The sequence below is a fragment of the Mesoplodon densirostris genome, chromosome 2, assembly GCF_025265405.1.
Source record: "Mesoplodon densirostris isolate mMesDen1 chromosome 2, mMesDen1 primary haplotype, whole genome shotgun sequence".
Lineage (NCBI taxonomy): Eukaryota > Metazoa > Chordata > Mammalia > Artiodactyla > Ziphiidae > Mesoplodon > Mesoplodon densirostris.
This window is the reverse complement of record NC_082662.1, coordinates 19,573,799-19,598,417: the sequence shown is the minus strand read 5'-3', so window position 1 is coordinate 19,598,417 and position 24,619 is coordinate 19,573,799. Positions and strand designations below refer to the sequence as shown.

The 24,619-nt window shown below is 44.2% G+C and overlaps 1 protein-coding gene and 1 non-coding gene across 2 annotated transcripts in view; one reads left to right on the top strand and one right to left on the bottom strand.

Annotated features, from left to right (window-relative positions):
* CNR2 (cannabinoid receptor 2) overlaps window positions 1–21,398 on the top strand; it is a 49,562-nt gene extending 28,164 nt beyond the window's left edge. The window contains exon 2 of the mRNA XM_060080821.1: window positions 20,271–21,398. Coding sequence (XP_059936804.1) covers window positions 20,271–21,398 — 1,128 coding nt within the window. The remainder of the gene's footprint in view (window positions 1–20,270) is intronic.
* Window positions 18,136–18,207, bottom strand: TRNAA-UGC (transfer RNA alanine (anticodon UGC)). Its single transcript has one exon. It is a non-coding gene; the product is annotated as a tRNA-Ala (tRNA).
* Window positions 21,399–24,619: the final 3,221 nt, after the last annotated feature.

Here is a 24,619-nt window from a genome sequence, read left to right as displayed (position 1 = left end):
TCTGAAGTTAACATTTACTGAGCTTTCTAGCATGATATGCTGGAGCTCTGCTAGCCCTGAAGACTCACCTCTTTCAATCCTCACAGCAGCCTGTGGGGGAGATGCTATCACTACCCACATTTGAGAGTTGAGAAACTGAAGCTGACACGGCTTAAGACCTTGCTCAAGTTCACACAGCTGGTCACGTGGCAAAGCCAAGACCCAAACCCTGGTCTGCCTGAATCCAGAACCATGGTACATTGTGGTGAGAATCAAACAGGAAAACAGTTGTGGAAAGTGCCTCATAAGCAGTAAGGTGCAATGCAGGCTCCAGGGCCAGCCCTCTTCCAGCAGAAAAGGACAAGACCATTATTCCCTATTCCCACCGTATCCTGGAGAGATAGGGTCCACAGAGCATGGGGTGTGTCCTGTCCCCACCCCCATGCAGCGAAGACCCCAAAGGAAAAAAAATAGCAGACCAGGGCAGATCAATGGGGTAGGTCAGGTGCGGAGGATCCTCCCCAGTGTCATTAGACCCAGGCGTGGGAAGGAAAGCTGTGGGTATCCCATCCAAATCGGGAGGATGTTTGTGGGACCTCAGGCAGAAGTGACAACATGGGTGAGTTGGGCGTCCTGTGGGTTTTGCTGCTTCTCTTCTCCTCCCCCACCTGCTCCCACCCGCACAGGGGAAGCCCCTGATCTGCTCACCCAGTGAGTCAGAAGCAACCCCTCCCACCAAAGTCCCCCTGCCTTCCTCTCTGGGGATTGCGGCCACCCCAGAGTTCCTCTTTGAGAATCACAGCTGCATTCACAGTGTTGCCTCTGTCAGAGTTCAATGAGTCCATCCTTTATGTGTCTCCGTGGATCTGCCTGGATCCTGGGGAATCTGATGGAGCCAAAAGCAGGAGACGGGAGCCTGCTGAGGACCACGGGGGAGTGAGGTGCTTCATGGGCCTTCTCTAAGTTGTCACATAATACCTACTGGACAGATGAGATCACCAAGGCTCAGACACAACAGGTAAATGGCAAAGACAAGAGTCAAGCCTGGGTCTGTCTTTCCACTACTTTCCACCAGCTCTTCCCAACAGGGAAGAAGGTGTTCCAGAAGGTTCACATTATTAGAATGTTTCCATTTTTTGAAAAATTAGTGAATAATTATTTTGCCATTTAAAAGGTATTTTTCTCAGGGTGAGAGCTTCTTAAGATACATGAGAATTGGGAATTTCCTGGTGGTCCAGTGGTTAAGACTTGGCACTCTCACTGCCAGGGTCCTGGGTTCGATCCCTGGCTGGGGAACTAAGATCCTGCAAGCCACATTGCGCAGCCAAAAAAAATTTTTTTAATAAAATAAAATAAATGGAAGAATCAAAAGCAGCAGTTAGTGGTGATCAAACAAACAATAGCCTCATGACTCCCAACCAGGCTGCTCATCATTTGGTCACTGGAGTGGCTTTGGCTGACACAAGGTTTTACATTGGTCTTATTCTTAATCTTATGTTGCTTAATTTATACCTTTAATGAACCAATGATTAAAGAAAGGAATCAAAAGGAACTCTGAGGTCGAATACACAAGGACATAGGAGAAGGAAGATGATGACTCCTCCGCAGATAAGTCTCAAGATTTATCATTTGCATTTATCTGATCAAATTCCTTATATAGACTGTCATAAAAATTCTTGTGAGTTACAAAATTTCAAAGATTATTAAAAAGAGAAAATAGGGCTTCCCTGGTGGCGCAGTGGTTGAGAGTCCGCCCGCCGATGCAGGGGACACGGGTTCATGCCCCGGTTCGGGAAGATCCCACGTACCGCAGAGTGGCTGGGCCCAGGAGCCTGCGCGTCCGGAGCATGTGCTCCGCAGCGGGAGAGGCCACAATGGTGAGAGGCCTGCGTACCGCAAAAAAAAAAAAAAAGAGAGAGAGAAAATAATATGTACTCTTTCTTTCCCTGTGTTGGGCATAAAGGTAATCTATACCTGCAAGGCATATGCAGAGAGGTGCTTGCAAATAGGGAAATGAGAGCTATTTTATCTTACCATACAACAAACATAAAGTTCTCTTTTAAAGTACAAATCAGATTTTTTTAAAATTAATTTATTTAATTTATTTATTTTTGGTTGTGTTGGGTCTTCGTTGCTGTGCGTGGGCTTTCTCTAGTTGAGGCGAGCGAGGGCTACCCTTCATTGTGGAGCACAGGCTTCTCATTGTGGTAGTTTCTCTTTGTTTCAGAGCACGGACTCTAGACGCGCAGTCTTCAGTAGTTGTGGCACGTGGGCTCAGTAGTTGTGGTGCACAGGCTTTGTTGCTCCGCGGCATGTGGAATCTTCCCAGACCAGGGATCAAACCCGAATCCCCTGCATCGGCAGGCAGATTCTTAACCACTGTGCCACCAGGGAAGCCCTACAAATCAGACTTTTAAGCATCAAATCCAAGAATGCAAACCCCCAACTTATGAAAGTGATCTCGCAGGGCTTGCGGGATCTTAGTTCCCCGACCAGCAATTGAACCTGGGCCCCCGGCAGTGAGAGCGCTGAGTCCTACCCACTGGACCACCAGGGAATTCCCCATTTCATTCTATTTTAATGTCTATTTGGTCCCCCCATAAAACATCACTTTAAAATTTGTTCAGCAGCCATGCATTTTCTTCTATCATGAATTTAAAGCAAATCAAGCACATATGCCACTGTAAAGTGGGGAGAAGTCAAAATTTGTTTTTATATATTATGCATATAATTTAAATAAAATAAATGTTAGGGAAATTTTGGAAATAATACACTTATTAAAAATAGTACTCTTGATGGGCTTCCCTGGTGGCTCAGTGGTTAAGAATCTGCCTACCAATGCAGGGGACGCAGGTTCATGCCCTGGTCCGGGAAGATCCCACATGTCACGGAGTAGCTCAGCCTGTGAGCCACAACTACTGAGCCCATGCACCTACAGCCTGCACTCCGCAACGAGAAGAGCCACAGCAACGAGAAGCCCACGTAACCCAACGCAGAGTAGCCCCCGCTTGCCGCAACAAAGACCCAACCCAGCCAAAAATAAATAAAGAAATTAATTTTTAAAAATAGTACATTTGACTTAAAAACACTTCCTTTTTCGTGGACCATAGAAAATTATGATATAGCCCAAATAATTCTCATGGGGGTTTGTAAAATTATATTTTACTGTGAAATAGTTCCTGAGTCAGGAGAGATGAGAGATGGTCTAGTCCAACCATCTCATTCTATTTTATTTTACTCTTTAAATTTTGGATATGATCCTTAAGTAATCTGGCAGAGAAAATGTACACAAAAAACAATAAACATAATAGCTAACGTTTATGAGGATCTATTAAGTGCCAGCCAGGCACTGTGTTATGCGTTTTCTACATGCCGCCCACCCCATTCACTCCTCACAACCGCCCTGAGGGGAGATAATTTCATTATCCCCATTTTACAGATGAGGACGCTGAGGCTCAGGATAGTGAGGTAATTTGCCCAAGAGCCCACAGATTTAATAAGGGGGCAGAATCAGAACTCACAATTGTGACTCAAGGCTGCCTCTTAAACTTCTAACTATTCCCTTCTTATTCTGAGCTGATCCTTACCTGTTCACCACCTCTCTTCACAGAAGCAGGAGATAGAAATCCAGGTTACCTTGCAAGTGGGTATACTGAAGGAATCAGTATTGCTGGATCTGATCCCATATCCTAGGCCAGAAATGGTAATGTGCTTTCCTCTTCACGGCCACAGAGGCCAGAAGCCAGACAGATCCTCAAACACACGTGAATTCATTCTATCACAAAAGGCTATGGTGGAACTTGCATGAGGGTCAACTCCACAGATGTCTGGCCTCTCCTTATCTGTCCATGGCCTGAATGCCCACACTAGGTTTAATTTAGCATCAGCCGCTGTCCAGCTGTCCCTGTGACCCTCCAGCCACTCTGTCAACACTCACATCTTAGCGGCCTGCAGCCCTACGACTCAGCCTCTTTACTGATGCCAGTTCCCTCAATTATACAAGGGGAGTCATACCACTTCCCTCATTGGCTTGTCATGTGGAATATATGAGTTAATGTGTAAAGGGCATAGCATGGAGTCTGGCCCACAGTATACAGTAAGTGCTCATTCAGTGTCACTTTCTGTCTTTGTCATGAGCACTGGTGTGTTTCAAGAGCTGAGCCTCCAGGGCTCTGCGCATCATCACCCCACCACTCCTGCCTCTGCTCGGGGACCAGCCCAAATTGTAACTGCCACCCCCACTGCTGCAACCCTAGAAACAACCAGAATCAAGATTAGGGAGGGACCCCACCGTTTGGGATCTGGCCAAGCCAGGAAGAGGCAGAGCAGCCTGCAAGGAAACCACAGGGGATTCAGAATACCCACCATGCAGTTAACCTTTTCCTACTCTGCTATACAGAGAAGCCACCATGAAAAGTCCTCAGCATCCTTCAACGGCCTCTCTGCCCCCCCTCCCCCCACCCCATTACAACGCTTTGCTTGTCCTACAGAGAGCACTTCATGGGCGGAGGGGGCTGACCAGCCACTTATAGGTGTAATTTTAACAGTTTTAACAATGCTCCTAAACCCACCTGCTCCCCACGCCATGCTTCCCATTGACTCCTGACCAAGCGTCCACCAGCAGCAAGTACCCCCAGGGGGAGGGGGAGCCAGAGACTCTTATTGGGCATTTACACTTTAATGACTGAGTTCCTAAAATTTTCTGTAGTAGGTTTTCTTTGAAAGAGGAGGATAGGGACTTCCCTGGTGGCGCACTGGTTAAGAATCCTCCTGCCAATGCAGGGGATGCGGGTTTGATCCCTGGTCCGGGAAGATCCCACCTGCCGCGGAGCAACTAAGCCCGTGCGCCACAACTACTGAGCCCGCGTGCTGCAACTACTGACGCCCGCGCGCCTAGAGCCCGTGCTCCACAACAAGAGAAGCCACCGCCATGAGAAGCCTGCTCACCGCAACAAAGAGTAGCCCCCAGTCGCCTCAACTAGAGAAAGCCCGTGCACAGCAACGAAGACCCAACACAGCCCAAAATAAATAAATAAAATAAATAAATGTATTAAAAGAACAAAAAAGAAAGAGGAGGATAGGCCTTTAGTTCCTATTATCAAGATGAAGATAAGAGCACAGAATCAGAGTGAAGCCCTGAATCGCAGAGATGCTCCCTGCTGGGGCAGAACTAAGACACGTGTCTTCAGACAGCACGTCGAGGTGCCCATCTGGAGGCTCCGAACCCTGGGATCTGCAAAAGCAGGAAACAGGGAAGCCTATGTACTTACAGTATTTCAAGAACCGTGCCCCCCAAAGGATAGAGGTCCCCAGGAGAAAGCTTCAGGATCTGACTGAGCAGGAGGTATGAGGGTGATGGGCCTGGGCCTGGGTTCAAATTGGGCTTTACCCTCTGTATGACCTCGGGCAAGTCACTTCATTCCCGTGTGCTTCTATCTCCTCGTCTGTAAAAGAGAGACATGAGAAGAGCACCACCTTCCCCTCCTCATTGTGAGGAGTAACTGAGTTTACATGCAAAGCCCAGTGCTTGGCACACAGCAAGCCATTGTCATTAAGGTACAGTCCCCCCTACCCTGCGATCCCCCTCTCGCCCATATATTCAAGGCGGGCAGGTCAGGCTCTAAAAGGCTTTTCCTGTGTCCTCTTGCCACAGAACTTTGAGAGTCACTTTTGAAATGTTAAGCCAGGCATGCCCTTCCTGCTGATGTATATTCTATCAGCCCGTCTTTTCCCCCATAAATCGATCAGTTGTGTCTACTTTGAGAATCTTGAAGAAGGTAGCCCTCCCTGAGGATTTTCACAAGTGTCACAGAACTCCTTCAACCAATTCACCGGACAAATATTCCTTGAGCAGCTGCCATGGGCCAGGCAGCGTTCTAGGCCCCTGAGACGCAGCAGGGAACAAAACAGACAATGAGCCCCGGATCTCTTGGAGCTGACCTGTCAATGCCTTGGCAGCTAATGGTGGTGCTGGAGGCCCTGGTTAGAGGAAATGGTCCAAGGAGGAAAGGAGGAAAAGGAGACCAGGGAAGAGACTGTTGCCCAGACTGTGAGAAAGACCCCCATCCCCCTCCATTCAGGCCGGCCTGCCGTCCATGGACTGGGCCTGGCACCAGCCGTAGCAGAACAGCCTGGCTTTGGGTTCTGATTCTGCCGCCTACAAGCTGTGTGACCCTGGGCAAATCCATTCATCAGAACCTCACTTTCCTGATCTCTAAGATAGTGAGAATAAAGCATTTCTATCTGCAAGGGCAGTTTGCAGGATAAAGGAGAGAGTGCAGGTAAAATGCCTCCTGTCGTGCCTGCCACAAAGGAAGCACAGGAGACAGTGAAAAATTCATTTTCCTCATACGTTTTAACCACAACGACATATTATAACACACTGAATGCAGAAGCAGAGATGAGAATCCAGCTGCCTGACAATAAAGATATCTGCCCCCCAAAATTATTTTCATTAAAAACATGTTATTTCTATTAACATGTAACAGTTTTTTTGTTGTTGTTGGTTTTTTTTGGTTTTGGTTTTGTTTTTTTGCGGTACGCGGGCCTCTCACTGTTGTGGCCTCTCCCGTTGCGGAGCACAGGTTCCGGACGCGCAGGCTCAGCGGCCATGGCTCACGGGCCCAGCCGCTCCGCGGCGTGTGGAATCTCCCCGGACCGGGGCATGAACCCGTGTCCCCTGCATTGGCAGGCGGACTCTCAACCACTGTGCCACCAGGGAAGCCCAACATGTAACAGTTTTATTAAATATTGTTTCTAAGTTGTCAGTTTTGTTTTCTACCTAGTAGGTGTTGAAAGATGTAACCTGCAAGGAAAGCCCTTTAGGATCTGGGTCACTTTTTGAGATGGTAAAGGGGTGCTGAGCCCATGAAGTTTGAGAACTGCTGCTCCAGGCGTTCTCACTATTAGCTCTTTTCCAACCTGACAAATCCCCGCACCCACTCCCCGCCTCTGCCCTGCCCCGGCCCTGCCCCAGCCCGCCCCAGTTGTGTGCAGTTAATTGTACAACTCAAAATGGAAGGACCAAGTTGGAAGGGTTTTGAGATCTCATCTGGTGCAGATGGACATTCTGAGGAGGGGACCGTTTTGCCTGAGGTTCCCAGGCATCAGTTCCACCTAAAATTGGAACTGGAATCCAGACTCCTATCTCCTTGGCCCAGGGCTCTCCTCGTAATTGCAGGCTGTCGGGTACTGACTTCTTACCGCAGCCTGGTTAATAATCCATCAGGCTCCCAGGCATATTGTCAGTTTCCTGTTCACTCAGCTCCAAAAGTCCTGACTGGAAACAGGATCTTCTCCCTCTGCTCACCCCCTCTCTCCTGCCTTTTGCCTTCCTCCTTGACCACACCCCTGCCCTCACACCAGCCCAAGAGCATAGCAGACATGGCATTGTCACTCTCATTTGTTGCCAACTAACAAAGAACTTGAGAAAGTGAGGAGAGGGACTTCCCTGGCAGTCCAGTTGTTAAGACTCTGTGCTTCCACTGCAGAGGGAGCGGGTTCCATCCCCGGTCAGGGAACCAAGATCCTGCATGCCACGTGGCATAGCAAAAAAAAAAAAAAAAAAAAAAAAAAAAAAAAAAAAAAAAAAATTTGAGGAGAAAGCTACAATATGTGTACATATTATATATACATATATAATCTGCCATCAGTGGTGGCCTAACTGTGTACCAGGCACTATACTAAGCATGATGCTATCCCAGCTAGTCCTCGTGCTTCACCACCAATGAAATGTGTGCTATATGTTATTCCCATTTTACAGGTGAGGAAACTGAGGAAAAGAAGTGAATGAAGTAAGTGACTTTATCCAAGGGCACAAAACTAATACTTGGCTGAGCCAGGACCGGAAATCAGCCTGACTGGCAAATCCATGGGGATCAGTACTTCACCAGGCTGATGGGGACAGGACTAAAATCTACTCCAGCTAATAGTAGCAATGGAGGCATGACTGAGTGAAACTGGTCAGAAGAGGAAAAAGACAAAAAGAGAAAAGAGATGTGATTTGACCCTGGGACTAAAGACAAAAGATTGCCTGTGTCTGGCGTCACCTGGGCAGTGTCATGCATTAGATCCTGTCCCTTTATCAACTTGACTTTGTCATATCATAAAGGCTCAAGTCCTAGCTTGGCCTGCCACTTGCTGTGAACTGGAGGCAAGTGACTTGCGCTCTCTAAACCCATTTGCTCAAGGAATGCTACCTGCTTCATATAATAGCCATGAGCCCTTCCCTGCTGTGCAAACTGTCAAGTATGATCTGAATGTGGGCCTTATGAGTCTATTCTCTGAAAGGGAAGTTGCTGGAGTATAAGGTAGTTGAAAAGAAGAAGAAGATATTTGAAAAGACTCAACAAAACTGTCCTGTGGGCAGATTTCAGGTTTGTTAATTTACCGTGTAATGGTTTGGAGGTAAAGAATGTAAAGCAATAGGATGGGACCCTGGGTCTTCAGAGGAATGAATAAGAGCACAGGTTCCTGACGCCCCCAGCCAGTCTCTTAGCAACCCTGTACCCCAATTTCTGCATTTATGAAATATTGAAAATAATAATATCAGGTTTAAATGAGATACTGAAGAGAAAGTGCTAGTGCAATGCCAAGCGCCCATCACCTCTATCCTCCAATCTTCTTTTCAGATGGCAGTATGGAGGCGACAGAGAGTAAATGACTTCTCCATAGAATTAACCAGTGCCAGAGCCAGGTTCAAACCCTGAGTATCTGCTTCCTAACTTGGGACACTTTTCTTTCTACTACATTGCACACACATTCTGTCATTCAATTAGGCGGCCAAGCTACTGCTTAATTGTTTAAAATAATTATTTCATCTGCACATCAAGAATGCTGGTATTACAGGGAAAATATTTTTGCAACTCAGAAGTAAACTTGTGAACAGTTTAAAAAAAAAAGAATTCAGGTATTAATTTCCCCAGTTACAGATGAAGAAACTGAGGCTCAGAGAGTTTGAGTAACTTGCCCCTAGGTCACACAGCCCATCAGTGGCAGAGCTGGGATTTGAACCCTGCAATGCTTCATTCCGAAGATGTGGCATTTAACCTTCGCTACAGTGGAAAGAGGATTCAGGCATCATTTAGCTCAATTCCTCCTGGGAGAGAGGCTGGAGATGATACGGATTAATGAGGAAGGAAGGTCCAGGGAGAATGAGTGTCCAGACAGCAGGTGGTGACCCCACAGGCCCCTGGGCGGGAATGATGAATGGTGAGTAGACAGCAGACTTGGGACAAAATCCTTCAGCCCCACAAGGCAGATTCATGGGGACTGGGTTTCTTTGATGACCAACAGACATTTGAGAAAGGAGTTGTAGAGGAGACCTCAATGATGATCTTTTGCCCCAATTCTGTAAAATACAAACTCTTTCCTAAAAGCACTGGAGGTGGCCTATGTTATGAATTAGGGCAGTGGAAATAAAAGTGAAGCACTAGAGAGACTTCTCTGGTGGTCCAGTGGCTAAGACTGCACACTCCCAATGCAGGGGGCCCGTGTTCAATTCCTTATCAGGGAACTAGATCCCACATGCCACAACTAAAGATTCCGCACGCTGCAACTACAGATTCCACATGCCGCAACGAGATCCCAAGTGCCAAAACTAATATCCGAAACAGCCAAATAAATATTGATAGATAGATATATTTTTTTAATTAAAAAAAAGAAAAAGAAAAACACTAGATACTACTAAAAGGAACAATAAGTGAATGAGGAACCAACCTTGAATGACCCAGCACTGCTGGTTTGTACTGCATTTAGCTCTGAGCTTCCTGGCAGCTGAGGGAAAAGGAAACACGAAAGTTTGTCTGAAGAAACCCGCTTTTTTCCTAACAGACATTTGTTCATTCATTTATTCAATAAGTTGATTTGAAGATATTTAAGAGCCTACTTTTTGCCAGGCCCTGTGCCCAAGGGCTGGAAATCCAGGAGGAAAGTACTAGAGAAATCAGTTTGGGAAATAACCCCTTTGGCAGCCCTTTGCATCTCTCCTCTAAGGCAATTTCTATACTCTGCCTCGCATCGATAACCTTCTCCTGCGGCTCATATCACTGGAGAAATTTTAAGTTCCTTCTTCCACGTGCTGGCCCACCTCCCCTGCCAAATTCATTTTAGGAATGACTATCCTGGCGCTCTGTTTATAAGGTTAAGGATCCTGGACAGTTGCCAACCTTCTAGTTAACTCTCTGCTTTCGACCTGCTGCTTGTGGTTCCTGCCTCTTTCCGGAAGTCTGGATCTGTGGGCCAGGAACACTACGGTGAGAAGCTCACAGTGAGGCTTAGGGCGCGGGAGGACTGGGACAGATGGACAATGTCTGCCATGACTTGGGAATGGGGAGTGGTGGCTTGGGGGCCATCAAATTGCCCTGCTTATGTGGGCTGAGTTCCATCTCCATAGGGCTGCTTAGCTTAGCTCGGGCCCTTCATCAGAAGATCTCCACCAAGAGTCTACTGGGGGCTCTTTTTGGTGTGAGGGGGAGTAGAACACAAAGATGCCACCACTCCCTGACCCAGATTCTACACTCAAAATCAGAAGCTCACAGTCCAGGGAGCAATATGAGGAAAAGACACAAATAAGGGAAGGTAGACAGTGATCCATGCTTTAGGACTCAATGAGTTTCATCCTCATAGACAGGTAAGGAGAAACCAGAGAATACTTCCTGGAGGAGGTGACTTTTGATATAGGGCCTGAAAAACTAAATAAGATTTGGGCAAAGGAACATAGCCCACGGCCCAAAACTCCAGAAAACTTTCTTGCAACTGCAACCAAGTGCTACCAAGCATGGAGGGGAACTAGGAGAAGAAAGATGGAAGGAAGGCCCCACGACACCCTTCCTATGGCTGAACATAGCACCAAGAGCCCTGCTGGGAAGCAAGTCAAGAGCCTCAACTTGGTCTATTACTAATGGATCATTCATGCAGGTCAAACAGGGTTTTTTTTGGTTTTGGTTTTGTTTTTTTAATGTGATGGTCTGGACTTCATGGTGGTAAAGTGACCACTGAGGATGAGTGAAGAGCTTTCTATATGCCTAAGTTCTCAGACGACAGTTGGACAAGACCAGCACAGAATCCTGTAAGAATCCTATAAACTAATTCTACTGAGTATGTCCTGCCATTCATTAGACACATACTGTAAGCCACCATTCATTTCATAAATTTCTATCACTTGATTGCACAACAGTGTGATATGGGTAGTATCCCTCCTAGTTTACAGATGGATGAAACAGAGGCTCAGATAGGTGAAGTTACTTGCCCAAGATCACACAGCCCACAAGGTACAGAGCTGGATTTGAATCCAGGGCTGGTTGAATCCAAGGAGGTCTGGTTGCCAAGCCTGTGACATTGTGATCCAACATGGTGAGTTTCCCAGAGGAGACCTAAGACGTGACCCAGGCAACCCACTCGCTTTAAAGATGAGAAAAGAAAGACCCAGACAGGAGAAAGGACCTGCCCAAAGTCACTCAGTGGCAGAACAGGGACTGGAACCCAGGCCTCCCCACTCCCAGTAAGAGATAAATATGATGGCTCCTGGTCTCAGCTTCTCACTGCACTTGTAGCGGCCACGATCAAAGGGCCAGCTCCTTCTCACTCACACATGGTCCCCAGTGCCTTTGGGCTTTCAACACAGCAGTACAGAGGGGCCAGCTGTGACCATGGCATGCTTTCACTTCACACTTTCAGTTCGGGTCAGTAAAAGCCCCAGGCGCACCTTTTCCTGAGCAGCTTCCCGGCGCTCAAGGTGCCCTTCGCAGACACTCAGCAGGAGTCAGGGCTCCAGGTCCTGGACACCCACTGCAGCATGGACGTGCTCTCTGGGGAAAGAGTGTCATGTAGTTTGGGGGTTTGGCATTTTTCTTAGGCGGGAAAAGCACTTGGTTGTTTGTTTCTCTTTTAATACTACATTTGTACGATGTCAGGTCACAAAATGTTTTTGCACGCATCAGTGGTTCCTAATATTTGGAACTCCACTGACACGCTGATTAAAAAAAAAAAATGAACCTTTTCCTCCTAACAAATGCACAGACATGAAGTCTTACCTACACTTTGAAAGGAGTGGTACCTCATCACATCCTCCCCATGGACCTGGTTAAAGAGCCATGGGGGAGATTGCCAGCCAATTTGGTTTTCCCAAGGAGAATCGGACAGGTCTTGTCATTGTCATTTCACAATGAGAAGAGGGGCTCAGAAAGCTGAAGGGACTTGCCCAAAGTCACATGACAAGCCATGCAGAGGTGGAACTGGAACAACAAGCACTGAGTCTCTCTCTGCGCCGGGCATTCAGACCAGTCCTTGCCAGGAGGAAGGTTCATCTAGAAGCCAGAAGCTCTGACTCCAAAAGGGATTTCTATCTGCTCAGAGGGAAGGCAGACAGGGATCTGGGTTTCCTGTTGCTCTGTGCATCCTGTTGTCGGATGTTTTCTTGTTAGGACCTCCATCCAAATGCCTGCATTTCCTGGCCTTACTTAATTTGGACAATAACCATAGGTTGGTGGCCACGCCAGGCCTGGGTGAGGCACAAATACAAGCCACCACCACCCTGGCATCCCTCTTCTAGGCTGGACTCTGCGTGGGGTAAGCCATTCTCTGATGGTGGGGGGCTGTTTTCTAAGGGAAATATGGCAAGAGAGTTGGAGGGGGATGGGACTGGGGCTGCAGGGGTGCAGGGAGGAAGCTTTCAGAAGTGGGATGGTGGATATGGGAGCTGAGAAAGGCTTACACTGTCTCTTATTCATGTCCAGGGCTGAGAACTTGGCTGGCACCATTTCCTATCTCACTCTGGGGTGGCCTTGGCAACATTCAGCAAAGGGCATCCATCTCAGGGAAACACCCCTTTTCAGCTTTTCGAAATAGGGTCACTTCTATGCTTACAGCACGAGGGTTTTGATTGTGGTTTGGGAGATGTGAAATCTAGTTCCAGCTCAGCTGCTGATTTGTTGGGTGATCTTAGAAAATTACATCACCACCCTTAGACTGTTTCCTTGATGGTAAAATGACAGAGGTGGATTTGATGAGAGGTTTTCAATGTGTTCCTTGGAGCCTGAGGGCTCCACAGAGGAATCTGGGCTGCCTGGAAGAGAGGACAATAGGTGACATGAATTCAGATTTTTACCTGATTTATGAATAGGTGTTCCATTGATGGTAAAAAGCATTCTGCTCTCTTAAAATTTAAAAAACACTGGATTATAAGAGCTGCCACTTATTAAGCTCATATAATGCTCCAGGCACATTACTGTCAACAACCTCACTCTAAGCAGGTTGAATTATCCCATTTGAAGATGCTCCTAATAATAATAATAATAACAATAATAAGCACTTCCATATGTTATATTAATTTACTGAAATCCTCACAAAAACCCATTTTACAGATGAGAAATGGGAAAACAGAGGCATTAGGTATCTTGAACAAGGTCACCAGGCTAGGATTTGAACCTACCCTATGTGCTCCCCTCCCCCTAACACTCTTACTTGGGATCTACACATTGGCAACAGCCCCTTTCCATCCAAATGGGTTTCATTCATTAAGCAGTTTTTGTTGTTTGTTTGTTTGTTTTGGCCCCCACTGCGGCTTGTGGGATCTTAGTTCCCCAACCAGGGATTGAACCTGGGCCCTCAGTAGTGAAAACGCAGAGTCCTAACCACTGGAATTCCCCATTAAGCAGTTTTTTAGCACCGACTAGGTAGCAGGCATTGTGCAAGGCACAGAAGACCCAGAAATAATGAAGGCTCAATCCCTGACCTTGACAAGCTGTGTGCCCTCCTCCAAGTAGTTTAACGTCTCTGAGCCTCCATTATCTATGAAATAACAATAACCACAATTCCTATATCAGAGATTGTGTGGATTACTTTAGATTGTGGCTGAGAAAAAATATTTTGTAGAAGTTAAGTTGCATACAAATATTGGTTGGTGCAATTATCAGCCTGGTTGGAGAAAAGACTAATCAGAACTGGTTATAATATATACAGAGTAAGTCTAGGAACTTGGTGTGTGACTGCGGAGTCCTGGAAGCTTTCACTGGGCGAAAGACGAGTCCAGCAAAAAGATGAGCCAGGGAGAGGAACCCCTGGGGCAAAGGTGCAAGAAAGCAGAACTATCTGAGGAATGGTGAGGCAACCAGTTGAGCCCAACTGGGGTTCCCTACAGCAGCTGCAAAGGAATACTTCTGACCTTGCTGTCACCAGACAGTACAGCACGATGGGGTGGGCTAGCGCTGTCCCATGAGCCCCTTGTCATTTAAAATGTTCTAGTAGCCACAATAAAAAATAAATAAATAGTGGGATAGGGAGGGTTGGAGGGAGACGCAAGAGGGAGGAGATATGGGGATATATATATATGTATAGCTGATTCACTTTGTTATAAAGCAGAAACTAACACACCATTGTAAAGCAATTATATCCCAATAAAGATGTTAAAATAAATAAATAAAAAGAAACGGGCCAAAAAAAAAAAAAAAAAAGAAATGGGTGAAATAAATGTTTTTATTTAGCCCAATATATCGACTGGTAATTAATATAAAAACATTACTAATGAGCTATGTTACCTTCTTTTTTCCATACTGTCTTTGAAATCTGGTGTGTATTTTACACTCAAGGCATATCTCCATTCAGACTAACCACATTTATGGTGCAGGTATAGACAGAACTGGAGTTGAACCCCAGTTCTCAACTCTTAAATAACTAGGTCATCCTGAGCAGGTTTCAAATTAAGAACAGTTCAGTGAAGTGTCGAGCTCTCTTCTAAATATATTTTATGTGTTAATTCACTTAATCCTTATAACGAGAATTATCTATAGTGGTGGGTTACCATCATTATCCCCATTTTATAGATAAGGAAATGGAGTAAAGGGAGCCCAGAGAGCTTATCATTCCTAAACCTTCTTCCACTCTAAAATGAGCACAAGCACACCCACCCTGGAAGTTACTGTGAGGGGAGACTTGAAACTGCAGCGAAGGTCTTCTCACCCGGACACACCAGGAAACCACTGCTCGGGAACCACAGACCTCGCTTGTCCCAACTCCCACTCCCTGATAACCTCTAGCAAGACCGGAAGTAGGGTGAGGAGAGGGAGGCCCTCACCATGGGCACAAAATTTAAATGGGTGCCAAAAAATTATAATAAATTCTGTTTTGAGTGTAAATAAAATATTTAAACTTTATAAAATAGTGTTGTGAGTTTTAATGACCTACTTTTCCATTTTTCAATAATAACTACTTTTTAGTGTTTTATTGTTTAATGTTTTGAGGGGGAAAAAAAAAGCCAGTAAAGAATACAGGGAGGGCTTCCCTGGTGGCGCAGTGGTTGAGAGTCTGCCTGCCAATGGAGGAGACACGGGTTCGTGCCCCGGTCTGGGAAGATCCCACATGCTGCGGAGCGGCTAGGCCCGTGGGCCATGGCTGCTGGGCCTGCGCATCCGGAGCCTGTGCTCCGCAGCGGGAGAGGCCACAACAGTTAGAGGCTGCGTACCGCAAAAAAAAAAAAAAAAAAAAAAAATACAGGGAAATGTCTACATAGAGGAACACATTTTTTCCCTTTGCCTCAGGCAAGACATTATAACAAATTCTGTTTTGAGTGTAAATAAAATATTTAAACCTTATAAAATACTGCACTCCTCCTGCTTCTCTAGTTCCTCTGCCACTGTCCACGAGTTCTCTTCTCTTTGTCTACTCTATAAATCCTCTACATTCTCCTAAGGGATTGGACTTTTGGCTCAATGGTGTGATGTTAACATTTATCCTTGTTGACACATATAGTTCTAGTTCATTTTTTACTGTTTCATTTATTTCTGTGTATGGATGTACTATAATTTATCTATGCATTTTGCAATTGATGGACTTTTGTTGGTGGTGGTGATGGTGGTTTTCTTTTGCTATTTCAAAAATGCTGCTTGTACATGTCTCCTTGGGCACATTTTCAGGAGCGGAATTGGTACACCTCAGGGCAGTGGCTCATCTTCAACTTCACTAGATTTTGCCAAACTGCCCTCCACAGTGTTTGCCCCAACTTACACCCCCGTCACAGTGCTGACCGTTCGCACTCGATATTGTCAGATTCATCTTTTTGCTGATCTGATGGGAGTGAAACTTGCCTTTCTGTGGATGCTATTGAGGTTAAACATCTTTTTAAAGGATTATTGACCATTTCTCTTTCATGCCTGATATTTTTCTTATTTGTAGGTTCTCTCCTTCATCTTAAGTAATCTTGCCTGAGGTTTGTCTGTTTTATGATCTTTTCAAAGAACTAGTTTTGGTCTTTGTCAGGGCTTCTTATTCTCTGTTGTTTAACCATGTCATCAATTTCTGCTCTTATTATTTCTGCCTTCTGCCTTCTTTGTATTTTTGCTGTTGCTCTTTTTCTAATTTCATGAGTTGGATGTTTAGCTCATGAGTCTTTTTTCTTTTCTAATATGAGCATGTAGGTCTATAAATTTCCCTTTCAGTACTACTCAGATGCATCCCACTCATTTTAATATGATATAATTCTAAGAATTTTCTAACTTCCTTTATGATTTTTTGGCTCAGGAATTATTCAGGCGCTTCAAACCTGTGAAGTTTGTTAGTTATATTTTTTAAGTTCTTGATTTCTAACTAAATTGTGCTGTGGTCAGAGAACATGGTTTGTATGTTACAGATTATTTAAAGTTTGTTGCAATTTACTTTTCACCTAAGACAAGACCAGTTTTGGTAAATGTCCACATTTGCTTGAAAACAATGAGTATTCTCTAATTATTAGGTGCTGAGTTCCATATATGACTATTAGATCAAACTTATTAATTGCATGTTCAAATCTTATATATCATATTAATTAGTATATTGTCTGCTTAATTTATTAACTTCTGAGAGAGGAATGCTAAAACTCGCTGACTATTCAATTTCACTTCAATTCCACAAATATTTGTTGAGTATCTACTATGTACCAAAAACTATTCTAAACCCTTATATCAGTGAACAAAATAGTCAGTTCCTTGACCTTATGGAACTTAAATTCTAGTGGAACAGATAATAAACAATAAAGATTATGTAGGGTAAATTATATGTTAGAAGGTGATTAGTGATATGGAAAAAATAAAATATAGAGCAGAGTAAGGGGGACCAGAAGAGCAGGAGGGTGGGGTGAGCTACAGTTTTAAATAAGATGATAGGGTAGATGTCTTTGAAAAGGCAAAATTTGAGCCACAACTTGAAGAAGGTGAGATTGACCCATGCATAGAAAAGAGTGTTCTGGAAGAGGGAACAACTACTGCAAAGGCCCCGTGGCGGGGGGGGGAGAGTACCCATTAGTAAGCCAGTGTGGCTAAAGCTAGTTGACCAAGGGAAGCATGGTTAGTAGGGAGGTCAGAGAGTCAATGGGGCCGGAACACACACAGCCTTCTAGGCCACTGTTAGTACTTTAGCTTTTACACTGAATGGAATGGGTGCTGTGTGGGGTTTGGGACAGAGGAGTGACATATTTGAAAAGGATCTGACATATTTGAAAAGGATCACCTTGGCTGTTGTACTGAAATTAGACAGACCTGGTTAAAAGCAGGGAGTCAGTTAGGAAGCTATTGTAGTAAACCAAGTAAGAGATTATGCCTGATTTTTAAAAGCCTAAATTAGATCAATACCTTTACTCACTTCCTAAATAAAGCTTCAACTCTATTCATTTCTCTTGGCTTGTGTTACTGTCATTCACAATTTTACTTCCACTTTGTTTCTATACCCTCTAAATCAGTCTCAGTCATCATTATTATTATTATTGTTGCTTTATACATATTTTTAATTTACTCATACATTTATCAATTTATTTGTTCACAATTCCTGCTTGCCTTTCTGTTCTTCCCTCTGTGAAGAATTTCCTTCTTCTAATGGCATATGATTTAGACTTCCTTCAGTGAGAGTCTGTTAGTGGACAATTCTACTTGTATTTCTTTATTTTGAGTGACAGTGTAGCTTTTTTCCCTCTATCTTCTGGCTATTATTACTGTTATTGGAAAATCTGCTTTTAAATTTAATTGTGATTCCTTTGCCTTTTCTCTCTGATTGTTTTAAAGTTTTTCTTTGTCTTTGGTATTCTGAAGTTTTATTATGTTATATGTGAGTGTGGAATTCTTTTTCTGTTTGTTTGGTTTTTGCTGGTGGGTTGGTTTTGTTTTTGGCCCCGCCATGTGGCTTGTGGGATCTTAGTTCCCCGACCAGGGATCGAACCAAGGCCCTGGCAGTGCAAGCACCAAGTCCTAACCACTGGACCACCAGGGAATTCCCATTGGTTTGTTTTTAAAATTCTGTTCAACACACGACTATATATAAAATAGATAAATAACAAAATCCTACTGTATAGCACAGGGAACTATATTCAATATCTTGTAATAACCTATAATGGAAAAGAATCTGAAAAAGTATATATATATATATATATAAACTGAATCACTTTGCTGTACACCTGAAACTAACACAACATTGTAAATCAACTATACTTCAGTTAAAAAAAAATTATGCTTGAAGTTCACTGTGATTTCTGAATCTGAGGAGCCATGTCCAGGAGAATTCTGGGCAATTCTCCACTAGCATCTCTTTGAATATGGCCTCCCCAATGCCCACCACCAATTCTATTCTTCCCTTCTGAAACTCCAGTTAGATATATTTTAAACCTTCTCTTTCAATCCTTCCTGTCTCTTAACCTCTCTTTCATATTTCCCATCTCTCTATCTCCTCGTGCTGCATTTTGGGAAGTTTCCTTAGATCCACCTTCTAGATCAAAGCTTTTCAGCTAGTCTCGTCTGCTCTTTAACCTACCCTTAGGGTTACTGTTTTCAATGACTTCATTTTTCACTTCCAGAAACTCTACTTGATTCTTTTTCAAATCTGCCTAGTCTCTCATTAGGTAATTATGGTTTTGACACCTTATTGTTTAATCATATTAAACATATTCGGACTTCCCTGGCGGTCCAGTGGTTAAGGCTCCGTGCTTCCAATGCAGGGGGCATGCGTTCAATCCCTGGTCAGAACTAAGATTCCACATGCCGTGCAGCCAAAACAAACAAACAAACAAACAAAAAAAAGCTTATAAACATATTCTATAACATAAACCCAAGAATTATATGAATTCTTGGAAGTCTAATTCTACTGTCTGACATTTCTGCTAACTCTTGTTCATGTTTCCTTGTGCATTTTGTAATTTTGCATCATGAGCTCAAATTCCATGGGCTTTTATATGTGGAAATCTTGTGTGACCTGGATACGAGAGTATATCCCTCTAGAGAAACTCAGAGTTTGCTTTCTAATAATGTCCCATACAATATTTGGGTGCCCTGTTTGTTTTTCTCAATATTTAGGACATTCTTATACTAAGAATGATTCATTTATCTGACATTCAAATTTATCTAGACTCATATAGTTTATCTGGCAAATCTACTGGTGTGAAACCCAAGTCTTGTCTCCCATCCCTAAATAGTTGTTAAAACTTCAGCATCTTACTTACCAAAACTGGCAAACAAAACAAAATAAAACATCAATGCAAAAAACCCTCCACCATATCACTCTGGATTCCATTTTTTCTTGGTTTTGATTTCCTCTCAGTTTTTGACACTTGGAGATTTCCTTACTTTCAAAGGGAAGTCTTAGGTGTAGTTTTCTGGGTTTTTTAAAAAGGCCCAAAAAGGCAGGTCACTTTTATTTTATTTCTTATTTTATTTTATTGAGGTATAATTGACATGTAACATTATATTAGTTTCAGGTATACAACATAATGATTTGATATTTGTATATACTGTGAAATGATCACCACAGTAAGTCATTAACATTCATTATCACACATAGCTGCAAATTTATTTTCTTATGATGAGAACTTTTAAGATCTATTCTCTTAGCAACTTTCAAATACAATATTAGTAACTATAGTCACCATGTTGTACGTACATTCCCAAGACTTATTTATTTTATAATTGGAAGCTTGTACCTTTGACTACCTTTACCCATTTCACCCCCCGACCCCAACCCCTGCATCTGGCAACCACCAATCTCTTCTCTGTATCTATGAATTAGTTTTTTTTTTTTTCAGTTCCACATGTAAGTGAGATAATATGGTTTGCAGGTCGCTTCTACTTCTTGAATTCCCACATGGCTCTCCTAAGGCAACCAGTACAGACCTAGCACCCCACTAGGATGAAGAAAGGGTAAAATAGAGAGAAACCAATATAAATCGCTGTTTCAACATATGATCCATCGCACAGGTAAAGTGTTGGGTTAGAGTCAGTGATTGTATGTGGTCATTATTGCACTGATTGAAAAAGAACTCATTTCTTCTTCTCATTGTACTGCAGCAAAGGCTTCTTGGTACGCCCGGCAGAAGCCGAGGGACCCAACCCATGGAGACATGCTGGAAGATACAGGCAGCCAATGGCTCCACTGATGGCTTGGATTTCAACTCCATGGAGGATTACATGATCCTGAGCGGTTCCCAAAAGATAGCTATTGCAGTGCTGTGCACCTCTCTGGGCCTACTAAGCGCCCTGGAGAATCTGGTGGTGCTCTACCTGATCCTGTCCTCACACCGGCTCCACAGGAAGCCCTCGTACCTGTTCATTGGCAGCTTGGCTGGGGCTGACTTTCTGGCCAGTGTGGTCTTTGCCTTCAACTTTGTAAATTTCCACGTCTTCCATGGCGTTGATTCCAAAGCTGTCTTCCTGGTGAAGATTGGCAGCGTGACTATGACCTTCACGGCCTCTGTAGGCAGCCTGCTGCTGACTGCCATTGACCGCTACCTCTGTCTGCGCTACCCACCTACATACAAAGCCCTACTCACCCGTGGGAGGGCACTGGTGACCCTGGGCATCATGTGGGTCCTCTCAGCATTGGTTTCGTCTCTGCCTCTCATGGGATGGACTTGCTGTCCCAGGTCCTGCTCTGAGCTTTTCCCCCTGATCCCCAATGACTATCTGCTGGGCTGGCTCCTGTTCATTGCTGTCCTCTTCTCTGGCATCATCTATACCTATGCGCATGTCCTCTGGAAGGCCCATCAGCATGTAGACAGCTTGGCTGAGCACCGGGACAGGCAAGTGCTCGGAACGGCCCGGATGAGGCTGGATGTGCGGTTGGCCAAGACCTTGGGGGTGCTGCTGGCTGTGCTCTTCATATGCTGGTTCCCGGTACTGACCCTCATGGTCTACAGCCTGGCCACCACTCTAAGCGAACAGGTCAAGAAGGTCTTCGCCTTCTGCTCCTTGCTCTGCCTTGTCAACTCCATGGTCAACCCCATCATCTACGCCCTGCGGAGTGGAGAGATCCGCTCCGCCGCCCACCACCGCTTGGCCCACTGGAAGAAGTGCCTGAGGGGCCTCGGGCCTGAAGGAAAAGAAGAGGTCCCGAGGTCCTCAGTCACTGAGACAGAGGCTGATGTGAAAATCACCCCAGGGCCAGATTCCAGAGAGCTGTACTGCTCTAATCACTAATGAGGTCACTTTCACAATTTTAAATAAGCCAAGTCAGAAATCATTTCAATCCCTGGAGGAGAGTGTCTTTGATCCTCTCATCTTACTTGAACCAGACCCAGCGGCCTGGACACTTACCCTTTTTCACTGAGTGTTGGCACTGACCCCTGGAGGGTAACCTGGCCACGCCTGTCTGCACACAGTCTGTTGGGTAGCCAGGCCCTGTGAGGGGTGGCAAGGTGGGCAGGAGGCAGGAGGCCTGGGACAGGCTCATTGCAAGTCAGGACAACCTTCCCAACAAGACGGCTTGGTGCCTGCATTCTCTAGAGACCACGGGAGCCAAGCGGAGCCTTCAGGCTCAGCAGTAAAGGACCTGGAGGAAATCTGGGAAGAATGGATCACTCTCCTGGGATCTCAGGATGGCTGGCTAGCCCTTCTTCCTGTTTAATTGTTGGGTCCACCATGGTTCTAGAGCTATGAAAGGCCCTACCTGCAGGTCACCCTTTCCCACAGAGGACCAAGAACTGCAATGCAATGAGGACCTAGGATGTCGATCCACCTCTTGAAGAGATAACTGACAAGCCTCCAGTTCAGGGCATCTTATTATTAGGGCACCGGCCCTCTCTGACACCCTGATAATCCCCGCTCACAACCATTGTGTCCTCCTAGGTATGCGGGGAATACAGAGGAGACTGGGATCGCTTGAGATGCAGATTAGTTTTGTGAAGACCTATTTGATGGTACCACTGGAAGCAGGCAGTGTCCCAGTCTGACCCAGCTCCAAAAAAAAGGAAGATATTCACAGAGATTTTATAAATGCCCGAATTGTTCCCGGTCATCCCTCAATCCAGCCCCTTTGTCTCTTCCACCCCCATGCCCTATAATGAATAATAAACAGAGCAAGTGGGAGGAGGGGGAAATTCCCTTACTATGTGCCAGGTATGGTGCTGACATCCTACAGTCCATCATCTCCAGCAAGGATTCAGCCCCATACTTTTGGAGATCCCAGGACACCCATATCTTACATATCAGGGAGGCTAGGTTCCTACCAAAGGGACTTAAAGCAGTAGGCAAGAGAAACCGTTGATGGTGAGGAGGACTGCAGAGGAATTCTAATGCAATTATTTGGAGCTACAGATGGAATAAAAGGAAAGATATTGATGAAACATGTCTTCATTTAATACTTACAAGACAAGATGTTCACTATTCATTCATTCATCCACCCATCTCACAAATATGTGCCAGGCTCTGTGCTAGGTCCTGGATGTCCAGCCATAAATGAGACTCTACCCCTGTCTAATGGAGCTCACATTCTACATCTGGTGGGAAGAGAGCCAAGAAAGAAAGAAAGAAGATGATTACTGGTGGTACAATGAAAGAAATCGTCAGGGTCATGGGATAGAGATTAACCGAGGTAACATTAGGTAAGGTAGAACTACTGTGTGCTCTGGTCATAAGAGTCAACTGGCTTTTACTGAGGTTTTACTATGTGCCAAGCTCTGGGCTATGTGGTTTTAAATGAGAGATCTCACTTAGTCTTCCCTGTAACCTGATGAAGAGGGCTTGATATCCTCATTTTACAGGTGAGGAAATCTCTGAGAGGCAAAATCACTTGCCTGAGGTCACACTGCTAACATGTACCCAAAGCTGGGGTTTTCAACCCAGTTCTGTTTGATTCCTAAGCCTCTTTACCACTAACCTCTTGGCCTAGTTCAGTCAAATTCTGCTCAATTAGGATAGTAATAATAAATAAGTCTATAAATAATAATGACATCAATAATAATAAGTCTAACAGTGATAAATATGTATAAAGTATAAGTGATAATATGACTTAATAGGTTCAATAATAATATTAGACTTTTGTAACATCAGATTTCTGCACACTTATGATAATAACTCATCCTCATTTCTCAACATACCTCATTTTATGCCCTGTATTAAACTTCCTGCAACAATTTTCCACAAACTGAGTGGCTTAGAACAACAGAAATTTATTCTTTCACAGGTCTGGACTCTAGAAAATCAAGGTATCAGCAAGGCCATGCTCTCTCCAAAGCTGCAAGGGGAGGATCCTTCCTTGCTTTTTCCAACTTCTGGCAGCTCCTGGTGTTCCTTGGCTTGTGGCAACATAACTCTTATCTCTGCCTCCGTCTTCACATGACCTTTCCCCACCCTTTATCTCCAGGTGTCTTTTTTTTTTTTTTAATTGAGGTATAGCTGATTTACAATGTTATATTAGTTTCAGGTATAAAACATAGTGATTCAACATTTTTATAGACTATACCCCATTTACGTATTATAAATATTGGCTATATTCCCTGTGCTGTACAATATATCCTTGTAGCTTATTTATTTTATGCATAGTAGTTTATACCTCTTAACACCCACCCCTATCTTGCCCCTCCCCCTTCTCTCTCCCCACCGGTAACCACTAGTTTGTTCTCTATATCTGTGAGCCTGTTTTTGTTTTATTATGTTCATTCATTTGTTTTATTTTTCTAGAGTCCACATATAAATGATAATATACACTATTTGTGGTTCTCTGTCTGACTTATTTCACTTAGCATAATACCCTCCAGGTCCATCCATATTGTTGTACATGGCAGGAATTTATTCTTTTTTAATGACTGAGTAGTATTCCATTTCATATATATATATATATATATATATATATATATATATATATATATATATATATATATATATGTATGTATGTATATCACATCCTCTTTATCCATTCCTCCCTTGATGGGCACTTACATTGCTTCCATATCTTGGCTGTTATAAGTAATGCTACTATGAACATTGGGATTCATGTATCTCTTCGAATTAGTGTTTTCATTTTCTTTGGATATATGCCCAGGAGTGGAATTGCTGTATCATATGGTAGCTCTATTTTTAGTTTTCTGAGGAACCTCCATACTGTTTTCCATAGTGGATGCACCAATTTACATTCCCACCATCAGCGTACAAGGGTTCCTTTTTCTCCACATCCTTGCCAACATTTGTTGTTTGTGTTCTTTTTGATGATGGTCATCCTGACTGGTGTGAGGCAATATCTCATTGTGGTTTTGATTTGCATTTCTCTAATAATTAGCAATGTTGAGCATCTTTTCATGTGCCTGATGGCCATGTGTATGTCTTCTTTGGAAAAAATGTCTATTCAGGTCTTCTGACCTTTCTTTTTTTTTTTTTTTTTTTGCGGTACGCGGGCCTCTCACTGCCGTGGCCTCTCCCGTTGT